The sequence below is a fragment of the Molothrus aeneus genome, chromosome 3 (assembly GCF_037042795.1).
Source record: "Molothrus aeneus isolate 106 chromosome 3, BPBGC_Maene_1.0, whole genome shotgun sequence".
Classification (NCBI taxonomy): Eukaryota; Metazoa; Chordata; class Aves; order Passeriformes; family Icteridae; genus Molothrus; species Molothrus aeneus.
The window spans coordinates 954,719-977,337 of NC_089648.1; the positions used below are offsets into that span (position 1 = coordinate 954,719).

Genomic DNA, 22,619 nt, shown 5'->3' on the forward strand with positions numbered 1-22,619 from the left:
TTCATCCAGCCAGTCCTTCAGCAAGATCAGGGCTCCCACCGGGAGAGTGACAGTGCTGAGTTTGTCCTTGAGAAAGGAGGGAGGCAGCTGTCAGTGTTTGGGTGGCTGAATATGCAGGGACTTCAAGAAAACTGGATTTTACCTGCTGGGACCTCCTCATGAGCTTCTCCCTTCCTCTGCAGTAAATCTGCAGTGGGGGACTGACCACAGGGCTGCCAGCTTCTCTCCCAGCCTTCCATCCTCTTATCTCACACGTCTGGTCTATAGGGTTTGTCTTAAAACTTTAGCTTTTCTCACTTTTGCCTCAATCCTTGACCCCAATCCTGGTGAGTCAGCTTTAATTTTTAAAACTTCTCAAAGTTTCTACTGGTGCATTTCAGCCTCTCTCCTACAAAGAGAAAAAAAAAGCCAGAAAATGAGTAATTGGTTGTGGCCCTTTCAATAGCTCTGACATGAAAATCAAAGCTTTTGTTTGCTGTGCATGAAGACAGAAGGAAAAAAGTCAAGTACTTCTCTTCCCCATCCTGTTTGGCCTCTCAGATTTTCCCAACACTGACATTCAAGCCTCGTTTAAGGTGACATTTTTATCCTACATTTACATGTCCTTGCTTAGATGGAGGATGCTGTGCACAGTGGTGCTGAGTGGTCAAGGACCTCAGGGAGGAGATGAGTGAGGGTCCTTGTGTGCCCTTGAGCAGTCAGAAACATCCAGCTTTCATCAGAAACCCCCATGTGGAACTGCACAGGGGAAATGCCTGAGCAGGAGAAGGAGGATTTAGAAATACAGAACTGTACAGAGGCATGGCAGCAGGTGGGCAAAGCAGCGTTGTCCTGACCTCTCTTCTCAGCCTCCCAAATTTTTATTTCTCCCTGACAGTTCCTGCCAGGACCGGACCTGGAGGGCTGCTGACATCTCGTGGGCCTTCCCTGTAACCACAGCCTGAAAGAGCCCTGGGTGGTTAACTGCAGGTTCTGCAGTGGCAGTTCAGTGCTGCCTCAGCTGGGACAGGTGAGGGGCTGTCCCCAGCAGGGCAAGGAACATGTTCTGGGTGCAGGGAGCGTGTTCTGCCATGGAGCAGGGCTGCACAGCACCTCTGGGTGCAGGGAGCGTGTTCTGCCATGGAGCAGGGCTGAGCAGCACCTCTGGGTGCAGGGAGCGTGTTCTGCCATGGAGCAGGGCTGAGCAGCACCTCTGGGTGCAGGGAGCGTGTTCTGCCATGGAGCAGGGCTGCACAGCACCTCTGGGTGCAGGGAGCATGTTCTGCCATGGAGCAGGGCTGCACAGCACCTCTGGGTGCAGGGAGCATGTTCTGCCATGGAGCAGGGCTGAGCAGCACCTCTGGGTGCAGGGAGCATGTTCTGCCATGGAGCAGGGCTGCACAGCACCTCTGGGTGCAGGGAGCATGTTCTGCCATGGAGCAGGGCTGAGCAGCACCTCTGGGTGCAGGGAGCATGTTCTGCCATGGAGCAGGGCTGCACAGCACCTCTGGGTGCAGGGAGCATGTTCTGCCATGGAGCAGGGCTGAGCAGCACCTCTGGGTGCAGGGAGCATGTTCTGCCATGGAGCAGGGCTGAGCAGCACCTCTGGGTGCAGGGAGCATGTTCTGCCATGGAGCAGGGCTGAGCAGCACCTCTGGGTGCAGGGAGCATGTTCTGCCATGGAGCAGGGCTGAGCAGCACCTCTGGGTGCAGGGAGCATGTTCTGCCATGGAGCAGGGCTGAGCAGCACCTCTGGGTGCAGGGAGCATGTTCTGCCATGGAGCAGGGCTGAGCAGCACCTCTGGGTGCAGGGAGCATGTTCTGCCATGGAGCAGGGCTGAGCAGCAGGGCAGCAGCCAGGGGGACTGTGGATCTCAGCCTTTGGAAAGGAGAGGACAACATTTGGTGGCCAGAGCCCTTTAGCCTGGTCAGATTTCAATGTCAGCCCTGCTCTGGAGGCAGGAGTCCCTTCCAGCCACAGCTTTTCTCTGTTACCTTCATCTGCAAGTGGTTATTGTCAGAATTGCTATTGGCCTCTAAGACAGCCCCAGTTCCAGTTTATTTTGGTCACTGAACAGGAAGGCATTTGCTGCTGTGTGCTCCTGGAGGAAAAGGCTGCCACACATTTCATTTAAGTTGAACCTTTTCTGCCAAAGGGATCATGAGTGAGTGCCGTTTGTTTTACTGTGTCTGTAAGTGACAATGCTGCTCCAGCTCTCTCTGTTCCCCCACGGATATAATGCAAATGTGCCATCTAGTGTCCATGGCTGACTCGGTGTGAGAAGAGCCAAGCTGACAGTTTTGTGTAATCTTGCAGGAATTTAATCACTGTACAGATAGAAATGAGCCACAGTATGAATCCGTGCAAGTACACAGCTCAGAAGTTCTTTAGAATTTTATCACTAGGTTAATATGTACAGAGGAAACTCTGGGTTTATTTCTGATTGTCTGATTTCAGAAAATTATATGTTTTATGTAGGTCCTTTAGAATAACACTTTTGCTGCCTGTGAAGTTGATTTCAACAATACAGTCAGGGTTTAAAAGTCATCTGGAAACTGCCCTCAATACCAGGCTTTAAATTGGTCAGGAGGCTGGACTGAGTGATTGTTGTAGCTCCCTTCTAGCTGAAACAGTCTATCCCATCCCATTTCATTCCATCCCATCCCATCCCATTCCATCCCATCCCATCCCATTCCATCCCATTCCATTCCATTCCATTCCATTCCGTTCCATTCCATCCCGTTCCATTCCGTTCCATTCCGTTCCATCCCATTCCTTTCCATTTCATTCCATTCCATTCCATTCCATTCCATTCCAAAGGGAACACCTCTCCCTGGGATGCTTTAACTGATCCATTCTCAGTTCTTCTTTACAGTTTTGAGTTTCTGGCTTTCTGAACAGCAGAGTTCCTGATCAGCAGCTCTTTCGTTTTCACACACTTGTCTTCCTTGCTGTTGAAACATTTCATCCAGCCTAGTTTTGACATTGTTTTTCTAGAGCATCAATTGGAGAATCAAAACCAGCATCATTATCATTTCAGACTGACTCAAAACACAGGATATTCCTCAGTTTTTCAGTTCAACTAATGTGCCAGAAAGTGAATTATTCACATCCCTTTTTTGGCCAAGATATTGTCCTTCATGGCAGCCCCCATGTTCAGCCAGGTACATTTGTCTGCAGCTGGACTGTGCACACCAGCACCAGGGTTTACAAGCAGGACCTGGCCATCCTAGAGAAACACTGAGGCTGCCAGTAAAAATCCCTCTCCTGGAACACAGAGTAATTGCTGTAAGTGTGATATTAGTGTTGGAGGAATCTTGTAAGGGTGAGCTTTAATCCTGGTAGTGAGAGCTTCCCTGGGTGAGCAGAACTTTGCAGTACACAAGGACTGAAAGTAAACTTGGAGCTCACAGTCTACAGGTGCTGAAGCACACCAGCCTTTAGAGCTCAAACCCACAGTAACCTAAAGGTTTACACATGAAGGAGCCACACTCTGGTGCCAGCATTTCAGAGACTGAATCTGGTCTCCTCTGGGAGTACCAGACTGGGAATACTCTCCAGGTAGCACTTTATCACCTGAAACAAGCCAGGAATTAGATCCTGACCAAGGACACTCATAATCAGGTTCTTTTTTTAACATGGAAGTTGGTCCCTGAAGACAAATCTATGGGACACTGGTCCAGTAACTCCTGGCTGGCTTGCCTGTCCTGGAAAATGAGCCACACTCCCAGCCTGCTGCCTGAGGTGGAGGCTCCATCACTGCTCCGTGTGGCTGTTGATGTTTGTAGCTCCTTCTCGTTTGTTGAGCCCAGCTTTTTACCCCAAAGCCTTCTCTGTACTGACCATACTGTCCTGGGGCCTGGGAAGGAGGAGGCAGGTGGAGGTGACACCTTGGGGTGCTCCTGGAACCTGTTCTGTGGCCACTGTCCCCAGAGGGAGGCGTGGAGAACAGGCAGTGAGGTGTGAGCAGTGAATGCCCTCCCCAGAGATGTGTGGAAGGGCTGCCTGTGTTTCACCAGGCTCAGGCACCCAGCCCAGCCAGCCCTGCCTTGGCTGCGCTCAGAGAGCCACACTGGGCTGGGAGATGCTTGTTTGAGGGGCACTGAGAGCCCAGGGTGCTGCACCCAGGGCAGGGAGAGCTGAGCTCAGGGAGCCTCTGAGCACCCGGGGCACTGAGAGCTGAGCTCAGGCAGCCTCTGAGCACCCAGGGCAGCGAGAGCTGAGCTCAGGGAGCCTCTGAGCACCCAGGGCAGGGAGAGCTGAGCTCAGGGAGCCTCTGAGCACCCAGGGCAGGGAGAGCTGAGCTCAGGGAGCCTCTGAGCACCCGGGGCACTGAGAGCTGAGCTCAGGGAGCCTCTGAGCACCCGGGGCACTGAGAGCTGAGCTCAGGCAGCCTCTGAGCACCCAGGGCAGGGAGAGCTGAGCTCAGGGAGCCTCTGAGCACCCAGGGCAGGGAGAGCTGAGCTCAGGGAGCCTCTGAGCACCCGGGGCACTGAGAGCTGAGCTCAGGGAGCCTCTGAGCACCCGGGGCACTGAGAGCTGAGCTCAGAGAGCCTCTGAGCACCCAGGGCAGGGAGAGCTGAGCTCAGGGAGCCTCTGAGCACCCGGGGCACTGAGAGCTGAGCTCAGGCAGCCTCTGAGCACCCAGGGCAGGGAGAGCTGAGCTCAGGCAGCCTCTGAGCACCCAGGGCAGCGAGAGCTGAGCTCAGGGAGCCTCTGAGCACCCAGGGCAGGGAGAGCTGAGCTCAGGGAGCCTCTGAGCACCCAGGGCAGGGAGAGCTGAGCTCAGGGAGCCTCTGAGCACCCAGGGCAGCGAGAGCTGAGCTCAGGGAGCCTCTGAGCACCCAGGGCAGGGAGAGCTGAGCTCAGGGAGCCTCTGAGCACCCAGGGCAGGGAGAGCTGAGCTCAGGGAGCCTCTGAGCACCCGGGGCACTGAGAGCTGAGCTCAGGGAGCCTCTGAGCACCCGGGGCACTGAGAGCTGAGCTCAGGCAGCCTCTGAGCACCCAGGGCAGGGAGAGCTGAGCTCAGGGAGCCTCTGAGCACCCAGGGCAGGGAGAGCTGAGCTCAGGGAGCCTCTGAGCACCCGGGGCACTGAGAGCTGAGCTCAGGGAGCCTCTGAGCACCCGGGGCACTGAGAGCTGAGCTCAGGCAGCCTCTGAGCACCCGGGGCACTGAGAGCTGAGCTCAGAGAGCCTCTGAGCACCCAGGGCAGCGAGAGCTGAGCTCAGGCAGCCTCTGAGCACCCAGGGCAGGGAGAGCTGAGCTCAGGCAGCCTCTGAGCACCCAGGGCAGGGAGAGCTGAGCTCAGGCAGCCTCTGAGCACCCAGGGCAGGGAGAGCTGAGCTCAGGCAGCCTCTGAGCACCCAGGGCAGGGAGAGCTGAGCTCAGGCAGCCTCTGAGCACCCAGGGCACTGAGAGCTGAGCTCAGGCAGCCTCTGAGCACCCGGGGCACTGAGAGCTGAGCTCAGGCAGCCTCTGAGCACCCGGGGCACTGAGAGCTGAGCTCAGGCAGCCTCTGAGCACCCAGGGCACTGAGAGCTGAGCTCAGGGAGCCTCTGAGCACCCAGGGCAGGGAGAGCTGAGCTCAGGGAGCCTCTGAGCACCCAGGGCACTGAGAGCTGAGCTCAGGGAGCCTCTGAGCACCCAGGGCACTGAGAGCTGAGCTCAGGCAGCCTCTGAGCACCCAGGGCAGGGAGAGCTGAGCTCAGGGAGCCTCTGAGCACCCAGGGCAGGGAGAGCTGAGCTCAGGCAGCCTCTGAGCACCCAGGGCACTGAGAGCTGAGCTCAGGCAGCCTCTGAGCACCCGGGGCACTGAGAGCTGAGCTCAGGCAGCCTCTGAGCACCCGGGGCACTGAGAGCTGAGCTCAGGGAGCCTCTGAGCACCCAGGGCACTGAGAGCTGAGCTCAGGGAGCCTCTGAGCACCCAGGGCAGGGAGAGCTGAGCTCAGGCAGCCTCTGAGCACCCAGGGCAGGGAGAGCTGAGCTCAGGCAGCCTCTGCTCCTGCCTGGCAGCAGCAGGTGGCAGCAGGCAATCCCCAACCCCTGTCCATGTGGCAGTGTCCTGACAGCCGAGGTGACCTGCAGGGCATCCTGGTGGCTTTGCTCAGGGCACGTGCTTCAGCCCGCTGCAAAGGGCTGTGGAGGGCATTTCCACAGAAAATGGGTCCTGCAGCATCTGCAGTGCTCCTTGCCTTTCATCCCTTCGTGCAGTTCAGTCCCTGCACGTTCTGCAGTCCCTCACTTGTCCCTGGCTCTGCTGGGGAGCTTGGTGTGAGCCCTTGTAGTCCAGGACAGAAACCAGACATATTACAGTCCCACTGAACCATGTTCCATGTAATAGAAATGTTTATTGTCCCTCCAATCCAAACCTTTCTGTGATTCTAGGATTATAACCAAACAGCCACATTTATTCAATCCCAGCAGAGTTTGGTTCAATAGAGTCATAGGATCAGAGGGGAAAACATGTTGCCAAGCAGCTGACACCTGTGGAGCCAGAGCTGCAGGTATAAATGTGCTCTTTTCAGTCTCCTGCTCTGACATGATTAGATCTGGGCTTTGGTGGCTCTCTAGGAATTTGAAAGTGCTTTGCTGAGCATTCTTTCTTGTCTTCCCCTTCATGCAGGATCCAATTACACCAGACAAGTGCTGTGTATGACCAGGGAACAACACTGACTTGCCTGCAGAGACTTTTAAATGCTTTTTCTGTTGTCTGTGGGATGAACTGTGTGTGTGCACCAGGTAAAAAAGGGCATTTCAGATACAGATCTTTGGAGAGAGAAAAGTGAATGAAAGAGAAGTATTTAGGGTGAGCATTTCTGCTTTTTAATTGCTGAGATCCAGCAGGCATTAGTAGTTAGTTATCAGGATCACACAGTTAAAAGGATAGCATAAGATTGTGAATTTTACTGAATGTTATAGTTTTGTAGTCTGAGCAGAGCAGTAATTGGTATCTGTGTCCTAGTTTGCAGTTAATGATTCTCACAGATCAGAGTGCACGTGAAGATCTTTATTGCCAGGGTTATCCTTCCCTGTGAAGCAGCCCTTTCCAGGAGCATGGGATAGACAGGTGTAGAAATCTGGTTTAAACACGGGGGTTTTCATCAACCAGCCTGGGGAAAGGCTCTGGAGCAGGAGGGGAGGTCTGACTGCCATGGCACAGCCCATGGGGGAAGCAGCCCCATTTCACCCTTCTCCTTTTCCCTGCCTTGGGGAGCTGCCTGGCAGGGCAGGGGCAGGATCAGCTCCGTGCCAGGCAGGGCAGGGCAGGGCAGGATCAGCTCCGTGCCAGGCAGGGCAGTCACTGAGCCTGGCAGGGCAGGGCAGGAGGATCAGCTCCGTGCCAGGCAGGGCAGTCACTGAGCCTGGCAGGGCAGGGCAGGATCAGCTCCATGCCAGGCAGGGCAGTCACTGAGCCTGGCAGGGCAGGGCAGGATCAGCTCCATGCCAGGCAGGGCAGTCACTGAGCCTGGCAGGGCAGGGCAGGGGCAGGATCAGCTCTGTGCCAGGCAGGGCAGTCACTGAGCCTGGCAGGGCAGGGCAGGAGGATCAGCTCCGTGCCAGGCAGGGCAGGGCAGGAGGATCAGCTCCATGCCAGGCAGGGCAGGGCAGGAGGATCAGCTCCATGCCAGGCAGGGCAGGAGGATCAGCTCCATGCCAGGCAGGGCAGTCACTGAGCCTGGCAGGGCAGGGCAGGATCAGCTCCATGCCAGGCAGGGCAGGGCAGGATCAGCTCCGTGCCAGGCAGGGCAGGGCAGGATCAGCTCCATGCCAGGCAGGGCAGGGCAGGGCAGGGCAGGATCAGCTCCATGCCAGGCAGGGCAGGATCAGCTCCATGCCAGGCAGATCTGTCACTGAGCCTGGCAGCTCGGATCTGTGCCCAGCCCTGCGTGCACTTGGGGGCGACACAGCCCAGCAAATGCAGCCACACTGAGACCAGCCTGAAGAGCTGGAGCAGTGCCTTGTGCACCTGAGATTGTGGTGGGCTGGCCCCACCTCTGCTGCTCTGAATCTCCTGCCTCACCTGTTCCCATCAAGAAGGTGTTTGATTTGCACTTCTCCTTCACAACAGGGAATAATTCAGATGTCAGCTGAGGAAGCTCCTCGTGTCTTTTGCCTCACCTGCCTTGTAAATTTGACCTAAGCATCAGATTTCTGCACAGGAGCACTTTTTGCTTCATGTCCATGTTTGCAGATGAAAACCACTCCGTGGGAGTCAGTCCTGCTTCCCTAGGACATTCCTGTGGCTGCATTTTCCATTTGAGAGTGTCCTTGAAAAGGAATATATTTCCTTGGAAGAAAGAATGCTGCCATTTGCAATGCAGATGAAATTGGTTTGTGTTTTTATTTTGCCAACACAAATTCCTGGATTCCCTGAAATCAAGAAGTGAGCTTTCAGGAGAGAATGAAGGAGTCCAAAGTAGTCAGAGACATCAGTCAGATTAAAAAGAGCTCCTTGCATGTGTGTGGCCAGGAATGCACAATTTTAGTGTATTAGGAAGAACCTTGAAACTTTCTGGCTGTTTTAAGGCCATGGGACTGAGGCATGTCTTGGCACATTGCTGGTGCAGGGTGATTTCTCCTGCTGCACCTTGGCAGTGCCCTCCCTGCGCCCTGGGCAGTGCTGTGCACACACCAGCCTGCCCTTCCTGGGGTGCTGACCCCAAATTCACAGGGCTGGGATTGCAGGGCCCGTGGGCGGTGAGCCCCATCCACCTGCAGGGCTGGGGCTGGGGCACCTTGCACTCACCAGCACCTTCTTCCCCTCCCTGCCTCTGCCTGATGATTTATGGGGTGGGAGAGTCATTGACAGCCCTCTGCCATGGCCTGCAGAGCACCAGGAGCTCCTCAGGGCAGCCCCACATTCTCAGAAACAGAAATGTTGACTTTGTCTTCAAGCACCTGCTGTATATGAAGCTTCCTTTGCTGTGGCAATACGGTTCTAATTGTTTCTTCTAAATTGACAGACTGTCAAAATTCTCATTTTAATTGGTCGGAGATGACCCCGACCACAGTGGGGTGACCCAGGAGCCTCTGCCCTCCTGAGCAAGTGCCCCTCTGTCAGAGCTGCCAGATGAAGGCAATTACTTCCTGAGTGTAAAATGTTATCACACCGGAATTGACTTAAATATTTCAGAAAGCTCAATCAGACTGCAGCCAGAAAAATCTTTCACTGAGGGAGAAAAGCACAGGGATCATTAATTGGGTTAATGCTCCATCAACCTTGCATTTGTTAATGGGCATGTGGAGGGCAGAGGGGAGCCTCAGGCAGGGAATTCCATGCTGGCTGCAGAGAGGGTTTGTGCTGCAGTGTGAGTCTGGGAATGCAGGCTGTGCCTCTGCTCGGCTCCCAACGGGGGCTGCTGGGGCTGCTGCATTGCCCTGTGCAGTGCCCTGTGCCAAGGGGTACATGTGGGCACTGCTGCTCTCACACCACCCTCCCTAGGCAGGGCAGCCCAGCCCCGCTGTGCCCTGCCCGCGCAGTCTGGGAGCGTGGCATGCACATTGCTTGGGGAAGGCTCCTTCTGGATGCTGTCAGCCCTGGGAGGGCCCACACAGTGCTGTGCCCACAGCTCCCAGCCCCAGCCACGGGGGCAAGGAGGGCACTGACTCTGTGCCCTGAAAACAGTGGCACTGGTGCCTCCGTGCCAGCACTGGGCAGTGTAGCAGTGGGCTCTCAGAGCTGCACTATCTGGGGAGCTGGTGGGGAAGTGGTGTTTAATTCTTGCCATTTCTCATGCCTTTGTTGAGAAAAGTGGGTTTTTTTTAGCTCACACTACCTGGAAAAGTAACGGTCTAGACAGCAGATATTAGAGGTAAGGATGGCTGGCTGCTGCACATTAAGGTTGATGATAATTGTGGTGTGGCTGCAGAGAACTCTGCATCCTCTGGGGTAGCCCCAGGCCCCTGGAGGCTCCCCTTGCTGTCCCAGCTCCCTGCAGTTTCCCTGGGGATGCTTGCACCCAGCTCAGATAGGCAGCAGGGTCAGTTCATTCCTGGTTTGGGATGCATTTTGTGATGTGCTGCCCTGTGACACTGATGATGCCAGAGCTGAAGGAGGCACCAGGATTGCCAGCAGCCCTTGCTTCGTGTCCTGTGCCCTGTGCCCTTAGTGCACTGCTGTGCTGGAACCATTGCCACCAGCCTTATGGAAATGCAGCATAATTGTGTGGGACATTTTTCTTTTCCTTTCCATGTCTGGATAAAAGAAAATTTTGGAGGGTCCTAAGTCCTATGAAACAGAAATTGTTTGGTTTGAGATTTCTCCACTCCTCTCCCTGAAGTTACTGAACCCATCAGAAATACTGATCAGTATTACAGACACTTTGTGTATCACTGAATCAGCAATACAGACACTTTCTCTTTCAAATTAAAACTTTTAAGTCACATTTCACCCATTTGCTGTGTGTCTGAGAGATTTGTGTGTGTATATGACATATAAAATTGCACAGATCAGATACATTTCAAGTAGGCCCAGAATAATTATTTTAAACTTTAAAAATTCTCTAATAGCATTTCAAATTACATATAACAAGCATTTTTGTGTCTTTAATAAAAAAAATAAGGAAAAGTTAGCAGAATGTAGATAATTTAGTGGTGTTTTAAACAAAGCCCTGTGTTAAAGTTGCTGTATTTTAAGATGTCAAAGGAATTACCAGGGAATGTGATTCTAATGAAACATTGCTCTTGTTGTTATGGAAACCAACTTTTAAACTGCTGTGCAGGGTGGAAATTACACAGTGCTGCTTTGGTGAGCCCTTTTGTATAGCTTTCCATTATTTTGCTTTTGAAGAATTTTAAGCAGCTGGCAGTGGTGCTGTTAAGCATGTTAGGCTGCTCTCAAGCTGTACCTTGGTTTGGAGGCTGGGATTTGGGGCCAGCCCAGGTGATGGCACATCCTGCAGCACCCATGGGCTCTGTCTGGGGAATTCTGCCCTCTAAAGGCTGGTTTGGCTGGATTTGACTGGGGTTTGCATTTCTCTGGTTCCTCCTGTGCCCAGGAAAGGTCCTGTTTGAGAGCTGTCCCAAGCAGGGATTTATGGATCTCCTGGAAAGGGATCAGAGCAGTTCAGGAGGAGGGGTCATGGCTCACATGCTGGGACACTCCATGGCAGGGGACAGGTGACACCATCTCATGCCCCTGGTTTGGGCAGGTGACCCTGTGGGGTAAGGTGCAGGTGTGGTCCAGGGAGCAGAGACCCAAAATCCTGGCCCAACACCACTGCAATCTGCAGAGAGCCTTCCCCAAGGAGGGAGCTGTGGGATGCCAAAATGATTCCTGTTTTCTAATACTGTTTTTATGGGGAGAATGAGAATTTCTAGATTGGGAAGGAATTCATAACAGAAGTGATATAAACTCCAAGGCTTCCAGGTGTACACCAGGCTCTAAATTACAGGCTTCAGGAAGGGATGCTCTGACATACTGTGCTGTCTGTTGTGTATTCCTTGAGACTCACTCTGAGTAATAGCTGTTTCTGTAGACAGGCTGTAGATCAGAAGTGGAGCAGCTCCCACAGGACACTGCTGGAGGGTGCAGAGTGATGAATTGCCTCCTATCCCATCCAGCATCATTTCTCACCATCTAGCTGATGAGTTCCTGTCCAAAAGGCTTCTCTGCAGGCTAATCTGTGTGCCACAAGTGCCCTGAACTTCCCACTTAGAGGATGGAGGTGTAGGAATCTTTTCCAGTCCTTTTGATGCAGCTTGCCCATTTGAGTGTAATTAAGAATTCACTGGAATGTGGAAGGATTGGGAGGATAATTCTGACACTGTCATTTGGGAAAGCAGCTCAGAGGTTGGAATTTGTCCCCAAGTGAATATTGCATGGCTGCAGCTGTGAAACTGTGTTACTCAGAGGGAAAGCTGGAGTTTTCCTTCTTAGTGATGACAAGGATCAGTTTTCTCTTCACATGCTGCTGGGAGCATTTCTCTTCACATTTGTTCACACTGGGAGTAAAATGTGGTGTCATGAACACAGCTTCAAGTACTTTGAGATGTCTTGCAACACAAGAAAATAAATTACCAATACATCCATCACTTAGAATTAGATTATTCTGACCATTTGTGCTTTATGCACCTTTTCTTAAGAACAAAAAAAATTATTTTCAGCATAGGCTGTGCTTTTAGTTTATGTATAATGCAGATGAGGGGAGAAGCTAGCTAGAGGCAAAATCAGAGTTTAGCTTGGCTGTTCATAAGGGCGACCTTTCCTTTAAATTCCCTTTTTTTTCACCCTGCACACACAGAGATTTAGAACCCTCATTGACTGCAGAAAACCCAGCTCCAGGAGCACAAAGGATGATATATTCTCAAAGAGTGTGTAAAGTATAGTAGTTCTAAAGACAATAAATGCAGGGTCGCATTAGGGCACAACAGTTAATTACCCACTTCATTATTGTCAAGGTTAATACAGTATTTGAGCACAGGGGCTGTTTCTCATCTGCTGCTGGAGGCCAGGCAGGACAGCCTCGGTGCCAGGCAGATCCATTACAGCTTATCAGGGCAGCACAGGCGCTGCAGAGCCCCGTGAGGGATGGCTGCTGTCACCAGGGACACACAGGGAGCTGGGCCCAGCCCCAGGCACGGGCCCTGCACCCCACAGGCGTTCCTGACTCCCCGCACCAGGAACGGACCAGGGTGGGAGATGCTGCTCACTCCCAGACATTCAGAAAGGTTTATTAAACCCTATCAAAAATACATCAGATGACTGAATAGAGAAAAGATTATGGCACTGGGAGCAGAGGAGCCTTCCCACCATGTGCTCACCCACACAACGGAGGTTTCACCTTTTAACTTTTTGGCTCTCCCAAAGTTCTGTCCACCGACTCCTTTTTCACTGCCCAGTGCTGGAGATCACTGCCTGACACCTTGATTGGAGCTCAGGTACTGCCATAGTGACAGTCCCACCCTCCCAAATGTCCCAAACCCAGGGCACCACTGATAACAGCACAAGGGGGTAAAACACAACTGTAAATCTAGAGAACTTCTCCTAACGTGCATGCATGATATTTGCATTTAACTGTGAGAGTCAGCCATGGCACTGCTCATCTGTCCCAAGGGAAATGGCAGCAGGAGATCCCTGGCACTCCTCCATCCGTGGGAGCATCCATCCCTCCTGAGCTGCCCTTGATGAGCGCTGTGGGTATGAGCCCTGGGGGAGCTGAGGGGCTCAGTCCCACTTTTCCAGCCAGGAAAGGCGCTGTGCACACTTCATTGCAGGATCTCAGCAGGCACAACAAAGGCCTCGGAAATCTGGGCCCATCGAGCTTGGCAAGGGATACTTTGCTTTTATCTGCTTTGCCTGCAGCAGCCCTGAAAATTCCATAAGTATAAAAATATATAATAAAATAAATAAATATATCATAAATATATATATAATGTATAAAAATGCAAAGACCAGTAAGTGGGTAAAAAAAGTTCAGAAAACAATCTCTGTAAATATATCCAGAATACAGAGTCCCCTCCTCCTCATATTTTTTTCAGTTTATAAAGCCATTAAAATGAGAAAAACTAGTCTAGTTCTATGACACTAATTACCATTATATCTCTTTCCATGATGGCCCTTTCCTGTTACATTTTCTTTCAAGGTTTTTGTTTTGCTTTTTAATTAGAGCTCAGATTTCCCATCATCTGTGACTCCCGTCATTGGATATATATCCCATGAGGTTTTCCCTGTGCTCACTGATCCAGTGCCCAGATCCACAATCCCAAACCAAGACCCCACGTCATCAGTCCAGCTTTTCCCCCAAAGTCATTCCTTGGAGCCTGGCTACTCCCTGTGGGCCTGGCACTAACATTGGGCTTTCAGGTTTGGGAATTTGGGCCATGCTCATGGCAGCTCCCAATCTCAGGCTTCTTTCTGCAAATCCTGTGCTTCCCAGGAAAGCTGTGGGTGCTGGCAAGCCCAGCACACTCTTTCTCTCTAGTAAATCACTCCAGGACAAGCTAACATGGTGCAACATATGTTTTATTCTTTATAACATCTTACTTGATTTAGTTTTTTTTATTTTGATACTCTGCTCATTCTTACAGAACAATTACTTTAATTACTCCTTTACACCAATACCTTCTTCAGGATATTAATTTGTTTTTTCAGTCTAGAAAATGGTTCTCCCACCTGGGAGTTAAACAATGTACTTCAGAATTGTGTATAAACATTTAAAGTTCTATTCAGATAGCAAACCACTTGACAATATAGAGTATTTCACAGGGTCTTGGTGAAACACTTCCCAAATTTTCTTCTCCATGGACACTACAGTTCTTTTGATAAGAATGGTGCTGGATATTTCCTTGGAAAAGATCAAGCTGGTGTAGGCTGCCTGATTGAGCCTGGGGGCATCTCACCAAGTCTGGCCTTCCATATAAGAGAAATGCAAAATTTAAAAACAAGCCAAAGCAAATAGAAATATTATTGTTGTTGCTGTTAGAAATAATTAAGTATCACAATTGATAATAATTGTTATTCATAGTAACAAAGCACTGACTATTCAGAAAGTGTGCCTCTGGAACAGGTAAGTTTTATCCTTCCTTTGTGCTGGCCATTTTCATTTTCTTATGGAAAATAATCTGAAGCCAATAGGAATTGCAGCCATCGCACTTGCAAGTCACTGTTTGCCAGTGATCATCCTTAAAATGCTGGGATGAAAGAGATGGGGTTTAGTTCTTAATCCCCTTCACTTCACCAGTCAGGATGAGACAGCACTGAGGTCCCAGAGCTGTCCAGGACAGCTTCACCAGGCTGAGGCTTCAGTGGCAAATGCTTTTTTTTCTTTTTAAACCAGAATTTCCTGTAAGATCATTTTACTATTAGTGCTATTTTTAAATCCCCATAATCGAAAAGGTTACTCCCACGCACGCACCTGTCTGCAGAAAATCCCCAAACTGCAGGGATTTGTCACCAGTGAATTCACTAACAGAAACACTCAGCTGCATTCTTCTAAAGCTTCCTTCAGAGGGTGTCTGGAAATGCAGACAGCAGAGCGTGCCTGGAGGAGCAGAGGGGCAGCTCCTCTTCCCTCTGCTCCAGGGGCTCCCTGTGGCTCCTGGGCACACCCGGGGGAGCTCTCCTTTGGGCAGGTCCCCTGGAGGTGTGAAATGGGCACTTCCCTCCTGGGCAGGCCCTGCACAGGGGTGGCAGTCGGCTGTTTCAATCTTGTTTTCAATTATAAGCATTTCATTGTCGAATGTTGCTGCTTTATTATGTGATAATTAAATCTGAATGATCGTGCAGCCATCCTGCCTAAGAGGCTGGAGCAGAATTAAAGCAATCCCTCTCATCCTGCTGAATGGCTTTGGAGGTGAAAGGAGTGATCTATTTGCTGTCTCTTATTTTTGCTGTCCTATTGTTTCAGTGCCACGGGCTTCAAAATAGCAAACTAGGCAAGGAATTATAGACATAAATCAGAGCAGGAGGCAGCGTGAGGTCAGGACTGCTTTGCTTCTCACCTGCCTGTTCTCAGCTGCCTTTTGCTGGGAGACAAAGCAGTGCATTCCTGTTAATTTTGCGATCTTGCTAGTGATTGAATGCTTTTTTAGACAAAGTTTGAATCCCTGAGCGCTGTCAAGCAGGAATTGAGCAGTCTCACTATGCTTAGAACAAGTGCAGAGTGACCAGGCTGGGTCTGGAATGCTGTGGTTGGTGTCCAGTGTTCCACATTCAGCATCTGCCACGCCTGCTTGGTTCCTGATTCACCAGGCTCAGTGTGCAGCACTTCCAGAGAGGGGAATCTCCTTGGGGTGACCACAGTGACTCTGTTGAAAAGCTCAGTGAGTTAAGTAAGATGCAGCCAGAGATATTTAGCCAAAGTAAATCAGCAAAGAAGTAAATGTGTTTTCAGTGGAGCCTGGCTGATTTATGGCCCTGGCCACCAATCTGTACATCTTATTCTGGTCAGGTGTTTGTAAGCCTGCAGTGGTGCTCAATGGCAGGGCCCAGGTGAGAAATGGATGCAGCCACATGTTACAGCCCTCAGGAGGTACTGGCTAAAAAATGAAATATTTCCTGAAGGAGAGCTGTAACCACACACTGCTCACCTCCCAACCCAGCAGGAGCAGCAGTGTTTTGGGCATAAAGGAGTGGGATGGGATCTGTGGAGGGCTTGGCAATAGTGGGACACAAACTGTGCCAGCACTTGGCATCCCTGATATGGGTGTCCCAGAGCCATGGTTGTGCACCCTGGCTTGCTGGATGCTATGTGTTACAAGGAGATAGAGTTAACTTTTTCCCTCTTTCCCAAGTGTCTTTTATGCTAAGTTAACTAAGAGGCAGTCCTCAGTGGGATTCTGCTGCTCAGGAACATCCTGTTTTGGAAAAAAAGAAAAAACTAGGAAAATTCAGTGCCTGCTTAACTGTATGCTACTTTTCATTCCAGCAGTTTGTTAAAGTAGCACATGGAAGTGACCCCTCCATGACTCTGATTTAGCTTATCCATGCCCTGAAAATCCGACTCAGCCCACCAGTGTTGCTTGATGCAGACAACTGAATAAGAACAAATGGAAAATAAGTAGTGAGTTTGGATGTCTCTATTGTTGGCTGCTGAACACCCACCTCTGAAATTGGGCTTTTTGAGAGTGTCTTGGGGTTGCATGCCAAATCCCAGCTTGTGATCTGCACTGTATTTAAACATTTCTTCACGTCCTACTGTAATTATTTATTGAGGTTTTTGTTTAAGCAATGAGATATGTGATGAAGACCATAAGACATTGCTATGGGTAGTCCTGGGTGAATACCGACTTTCTTCTTTTTGGTGTTTTTTTGGTGAAATACGAAACAAAAGCCAGTATTTGACCAAAGCCATTTTGTGTTGGCAGACCATTGTTCGGGGGAACAAGCCTCGAAAGGACGCTTCGATCAACGGGCTGCTGGAGGAGTTTGACAACATCTCGGTGACCCGCTCCAACTCCCTGCGGAAGGAGAGCCCTCCCAGCCACCACCAGGGCAGTGCCAACCACGTGCCCCGGCCCCAGGAGGAGAATGGCTACATCGTGTGCTCGCAGTACTCGAGCGAGTCGGACAGCACGGCCGAGAGCGGCGCGGACCGGCTCCGGGACAGGGCCCTGTGCGGGGACGAGTGGGACCGCTACTGCCAGGGCAGCCTGGCCGCCAGGCACAACGGGCACCTGCTCAAGGTCACTGCCCGCGACTTCTACTACTCAGAAGTGACCCCCCTGCAGTCAGAGCTGTCCCGGTTCCTCCCGGATTACCAGGCACACCTGGAGAGCAAGCCCAAGGCGCTGGAGTACGGGGGCCTGAGGCTGGAGTACCAGCGGGTGCCCAGCGGCTCCTCCCTGGACTACCGGGATTCCTTCCCCTACGCCCCGTCCCGGGCCTCGCTGCAGAGCGAGGGCCCCAGGGACAGGCTGGACTACGGGGACCCTGACTGGGGACACGGCCTCGCCAGGGAGGACATTGACAAGAGGCCCAAGTCCTCCTACGTGGACCCCGCGAGCCCCCAGCCGGCCATGAGGCAGAGATCCAGGTCGGGCTCGGGCCTGCAGGAGCCGGCCATGCCCTACGCAGCCAGCGCCTTCAAGGCTCACCAGCAGGGACATTCCTACAGCTCCTACACCTACCCCCGCCTGTCCGAGACCGCAGCAGGCGTGCCCAAGGTAACCCAGCTGCCAGGGACTGCTCCAGGGCAGGGATCAGCCTGTGCACAGGGCCAGGGCCAGGAGCGAGGGCAAGGAGCCGTGCGTGGGCACACCGTGCCAAACGGGGCTGGGAACACCCCCCAGAGTTGTGGGGCTGCTCCTTGGCAGCCTTGGAAACCCCCCCACTGTACCTGGGTGTTTGGAAATGGATGTCAAGGACCACTGGGTTTGAGATTCTTATTGAAAGGCAGGTTTGGAGTGCCCATCTTCTGGGGATTTTATTTGAAATTCCCAGTAAATGCAAGTTCTTTGGCAGTTTTTTGTAGCTTCAGGAGTTCCTACACCTGAGCAGATCTATAGCAGGAGGTGAGACACTGGTCTGGTTTGTGTATCAGATACTTCTGTGTTTGAATTGTTACTGTGCAAGGCTGAAATCTCAGTATTTATGCTGTATTTATGCCATCTTTATGTTACAAGGTTTATGAGCTCCTCACTGCTCATGAGAGCAGGGGCTTAGTCCCTTCTGCATTGTTTTTAAGCATTGAAATGAAGTCAAAGCAGCTGACCTGACCCAAGACATTTTAGATGTAGTTTAAAAAAAGGGTTGATATGCAAGAAAGCATTTCAGCCATGTTATGTAGAGGCTGCTCCTCTCCACAGATCTGTCCCTGCTCTGCCACATGAAGTGTGTTACCTGCACAAGCTCTCCAGCCCTGCTTGCAGCAGTGTGCTGTGACCACTTGCTCAGTTCAGAGTGCTTTTCTCACACCTCTAGTAGCATAACCATGATGACCTTCTTAAGCATCTAATGCTGTGTAAGAGATGCCTTTTCAGTGTAGTTTGCTCTGAACATCACTGAGTTCCCCTAGCAACGGGCACTGTGATGATCATTTTTCCAAGTCTGGGGTTGCTGTGACTTTTCACATGCTGAGGTGGGTGACTGTCGGTGGTGAGATGTGTTCTTGTCTCTGATGATAGCTGGGCAGTGCATTTGCTTACTGGCTGTGTCCTGCTGCAGTGCCAGGTCTGCAGATCCCTGACATCCCTGGCTTGGAGCTGTGCCAGTCTTGTGCCTCCCTAGGTCTGGCTGCTTTGCCATTACCGTGGTGCAGCAGTGCCCATGGGAAAGGGTGAGCAATGCAGTTTTTGTCCCTCTTTGCACTGGAGCACAGAGCCAGGCTTTGGAGCTTCAGGACAAACTCTGGGGGCAGCAGAAAAGTCACCAGGTCTCTTTAGGTGCCTTTCCAAAGCTCAGGGTGTGGTGGGAGGAGTGTGTGTGGTAGTTACACCAGTGAGGCATTCAGTGTGGATTCTGGAAGCTGGGAGGAAAATCTGGGCTGGGTTAGCTGCCATTTCCTTTACTGAGAGCAGTCATTTTGTCAGAGTTTAGAAAAGAGGAGGGCAAATCCAGAAATGCAGAGACCCTGTAGCACCTGCTTCTGCCAGTTTTACACCAATCAGTAGGGCAGAAGACACGGGTGTTTACTATAGGATTCCAGCACTTTGAAAAATACCCCATTAAAATGCAGTAACAACTTTCCTTTAAAAAAATATATGCCTCTGTGCAAGATTCATTGTGAGCTGTTCCTCTCCTCAGAGCATCAAAACCACTCCTACAGCCTTGGTGTATTGAAACTTGATGATTCACTGTTAAATGCAGCAGTTCAATTCCCAAACCTGTCCACAGCTCCTGCAGGTGAATAGGAGTTTCTTGTCTTGGATGATTGCTGAAGAATCTTCTTTTCAAGGAGGCATTAGTAAAATAATGGTTCATCAAATGAGCTTACTAAATGAGAGTCAGATCTCAAATCAGATATTTTACAAATGAGATTGGGTTTAAAGTATAATTAGAAGAGGTGAAAAAGTAAGTGAAAAAGTCTGCAGGCACAAATGTGTGGCATCAAAGTGCCTGTAACAAGGATGTTCATTTTGGCTTGTGAATGTGAAAAGCAGATTTACTTCAGTATTATTTGCAGGTAAGAGATGTCAGACCAGTCAAATGTGTGCCCTGTTTCATCATCAGGGATTTCAGAGTTGTTACATCAGAGGACTTGCCCTGCCCTGGGCTTGGCCACTGCTGTGCAGTGGAACCATGGAGGTGTAGGAAGCCAGAGGCTCGGATTTGCCTCCCTTTGAGCCACCCCCGTGTCAGCCTCCTGCTCTCCTGTCCTGCAGACTGGCTCCAGGACACCTGCATGGAGCTGCAGAGTCTGCTGTGTCACCCTCCCCACACAGAGCTGGTGTCCCTCAGTACCTCAGTATTGTCTCACAATATCGGGTTCATTGTTGGCTTCTCTTTGGCCACTCTGTTCTGCATGGGGTTTTTACCCTCCTCTTCATCACAGGCAGCCCTCCTAACTTCTGCACCAAGCCCTATTACTTCAAAGCTCCTTCCCCTGCCACTTTCCAGGAGGAGCTCTCTGGGCCCCTCTCCTGTCCCTCTTTCAAGGGCCCACGATGTCTGCTCCCCCTTTGCTGCTGTAATGCAGCAGAGGTGTCTCACCTGGTCCCCTGTGTCCCTCTGTACCACGGGCACATTTCCAGCCTGGCAAAGGCAGGGCCAAGCCTTCGCTGTCAGAAACCCCCCCCTTTTCCCCTCTATTCCCATTCCCAGCCAGCAGCTGTGTGTGAGTGGTGCCTGCCACCTCTGTGTGTGGAGCAGGCAGTCCTGGGGCTTTGCCCAGCAAAGCACCAGAGCCAGACCTTTGCCTTTGTGGTCTCAGTGTGGGTCACAGACCATCCCTTCTGCACCTTCCCCCTGGCAGACGGTGCAGGTGTGGGGGATGCCACTGTGCCATGATGAATGTTGTGCCAGAGCTTTGGCTGCTCCTTTGACCTGATCTGGAAGGAGTGCAGGACTGCTTTCTTCTTTCCTTTGTAGCATTTAAAGAACTTCCATTCAGTAGGGGCTGCATTCAGCAGCAGAAATGGAATGATTGGTGGAGTAAAGTGCGTTCATTTTGCTGTGATGTGGAGCACTGTGTCAGGACACAGCCTTAGAGGAGAGCTTCAGTAACTTACCCATTGTAGCTCCTGACTTATTTCTTGGGATTCAGGAAGTGGGTTTACATTGTGCAGCAATGCTAGCCTCAGAAAGGCTCTGAAAACTCTTAGCAAGCACACTGAACCCCTGAATGTTCATTCTAAAATTCTACTGCAGAATATTCTTTGGCCAGTGTGTTAAGCCTGGGGCATACTCAGAAATACCTGACATGGGTGAAGCCTCAAATAATTCATTAGCGTGGATTTATCCAGCTTGAATTTCTAGACCAGGTTTTCCCTATCTCAGTGGTTATAAAGAAAATGGTGTATTTACAGCCAAAGCAATAAATTATTTGTCCCTACATACACTGATATATAGGACAGGGTTAGATTGAGTTCCCCTCCCTCCACCAAACCATCTGAGCACTTCTCTGCGTTAATTAGTTTGGCAGATGTAATGTCCTTCATGAAATTCATGTGTCTGACTCCCTTCTGTTTGATGGCCATCCCTGCCTGCTGGAGTAAGGGAAATGATGCTGTAGTGGGGTGGGTTTCTGCCTCAGCTCCCCCAGCAGGCTGGGAGGTGACTGCACAGCCCTGCTGCTGCTGCTGGGTGCTCCTGATGCAGGGTGGGTGGGTGGCTGTCAGCCCTGCAGGAGGCAGACTCCAGCCCTCCCCAGGGAAGCCTCTGGGCAGCCCCTCTGCAGGGCATTCCCCCTTCCCCCCAAAGCCCTGGGGGAGTGAAGGCAGGCCCAGCAGCCCTGGTGGCTCACAGGGAGCTGGGAAAGGCCAGCAGAGAATTGCTCTGGAGGCGCCTCCAGCCCCAGGCTCCTCCTCGCGGTGCAGAGCCCGCGCTGATAAATTGATGCTGCGGCAGATTTTTTTTTTTTTCTTTTTCTTTTTTCCTTTTTTTTTTTGCAGTCTTAGCATAAAATGGTCAAATGATGTTCCACCGCAGAATTCAATTTCACAGTTCAGTTGGGTCCTTGATTACACTGCCAAATTCAGATTAATGTGCATTTAACTAACATGGATCAGGGACTCCTGGCCGGCAGCCAGCAGTAATAGTAGCAGCCGTGAGCTGTGTAGAGTTTGCTGCTCTGTCCATCCCTGTGCACTGCCACTGAAATTGATTGATTAAATGAACTCATTGCCATAATTATTTGTAATTGTGCTACATGATGAGCCTGTGTCAAACCGCCCCCCTGCCCCGAGATGCTCCACACATTGTCAGGAGTCACACATTGTAAATTTGAAGATGTTCTTTTCCAGAGGAAAAAAATATAATTTTTGGATAGGTTTTTTTTTTTTTTGTTCTACATCTTTTGGGGGGGTTTTAGTTAGGATGGAAGCAAGCAAACCATTAAGTTTGTAAATGTGGAGTATTCATTAGCCTTCAATATAAGAAGCTTAGAGAAGCTTGGAAAATACAAAAAATAGAAAGGAACCTACAAATGAACCAGGCTTCCCATTGGGATAATTTCCTTTGCGATTTTCTCTGATTTCAGATGAAAATTAGCAGTTTTGTGACACTGCAGTTAAGTAGTGTGTCGCTGTGGAAAATGATTTAAGAAATGGTGAATTGAATTAGGCTCCTCATCAAACTCACGTAAGCAGTCACTCAGACAACAGCTGGCAGCATGGCAAGACAGGAGATGACAGGGATTTTAGGGTACCACCATCTCCACAGGAATGGGTTGGGTTATCCCTGAATTGCTGTAGAAAAACCTAAGACGAGGCTAAGAGCTGAGAATCAAAATGCAGGTACTGGTAAGACACAGATTGAAGTTTGCCAGAGGGCGAGTTTTATGGATGTGACAGGGATGGAGTCTTGCAGGAAATGGCCCACAGAGCCTGCAGGGCACTGCAGATGCAGAGCAGATAGACTTTTTTAAGCATAGATCCCTTCCAGTGCAGGCCATTCTGTGATTCAGCAAAGACTCTGGAATGCCCAAACAGGTACCTGGACAGAAGAACAGACCGGGGGTGCAGAGGAGATGTCCTGTGTGTGCTGAGGGCACTGCAGCCCTCCATGGTGTGGAAATCCCTGCCCAGCCTGGGCAGCAGTGC

General features: G+C 51.1%; 1 protein-coding gene across 3 annotated transcripts in view; it reads left to right on the forward strand.

The window, feature by feature from the left end:
* PAK5 (p21 (RAC1) activated kinase 5) overlaps positions 1–22,619 on the forward strand; it is a 195,835-nt gene that overhangs the window by 160,395 nt on the left and 12,821 nt on the right. For all 3 annotated transcript variants that reach the window (XM_066546009.1, XM_066546007.1, XM_066546008.1), the window contains exon 3: positions 16,788–17,585. In XM_066546009.1, the coding sequence (XP_066402106.1) occupies positions 16,788–17,585 (798 nt within the window). The remainder of the gene's footprint in view (positions 1–16,787; positions 17,586–22,619) is intronic.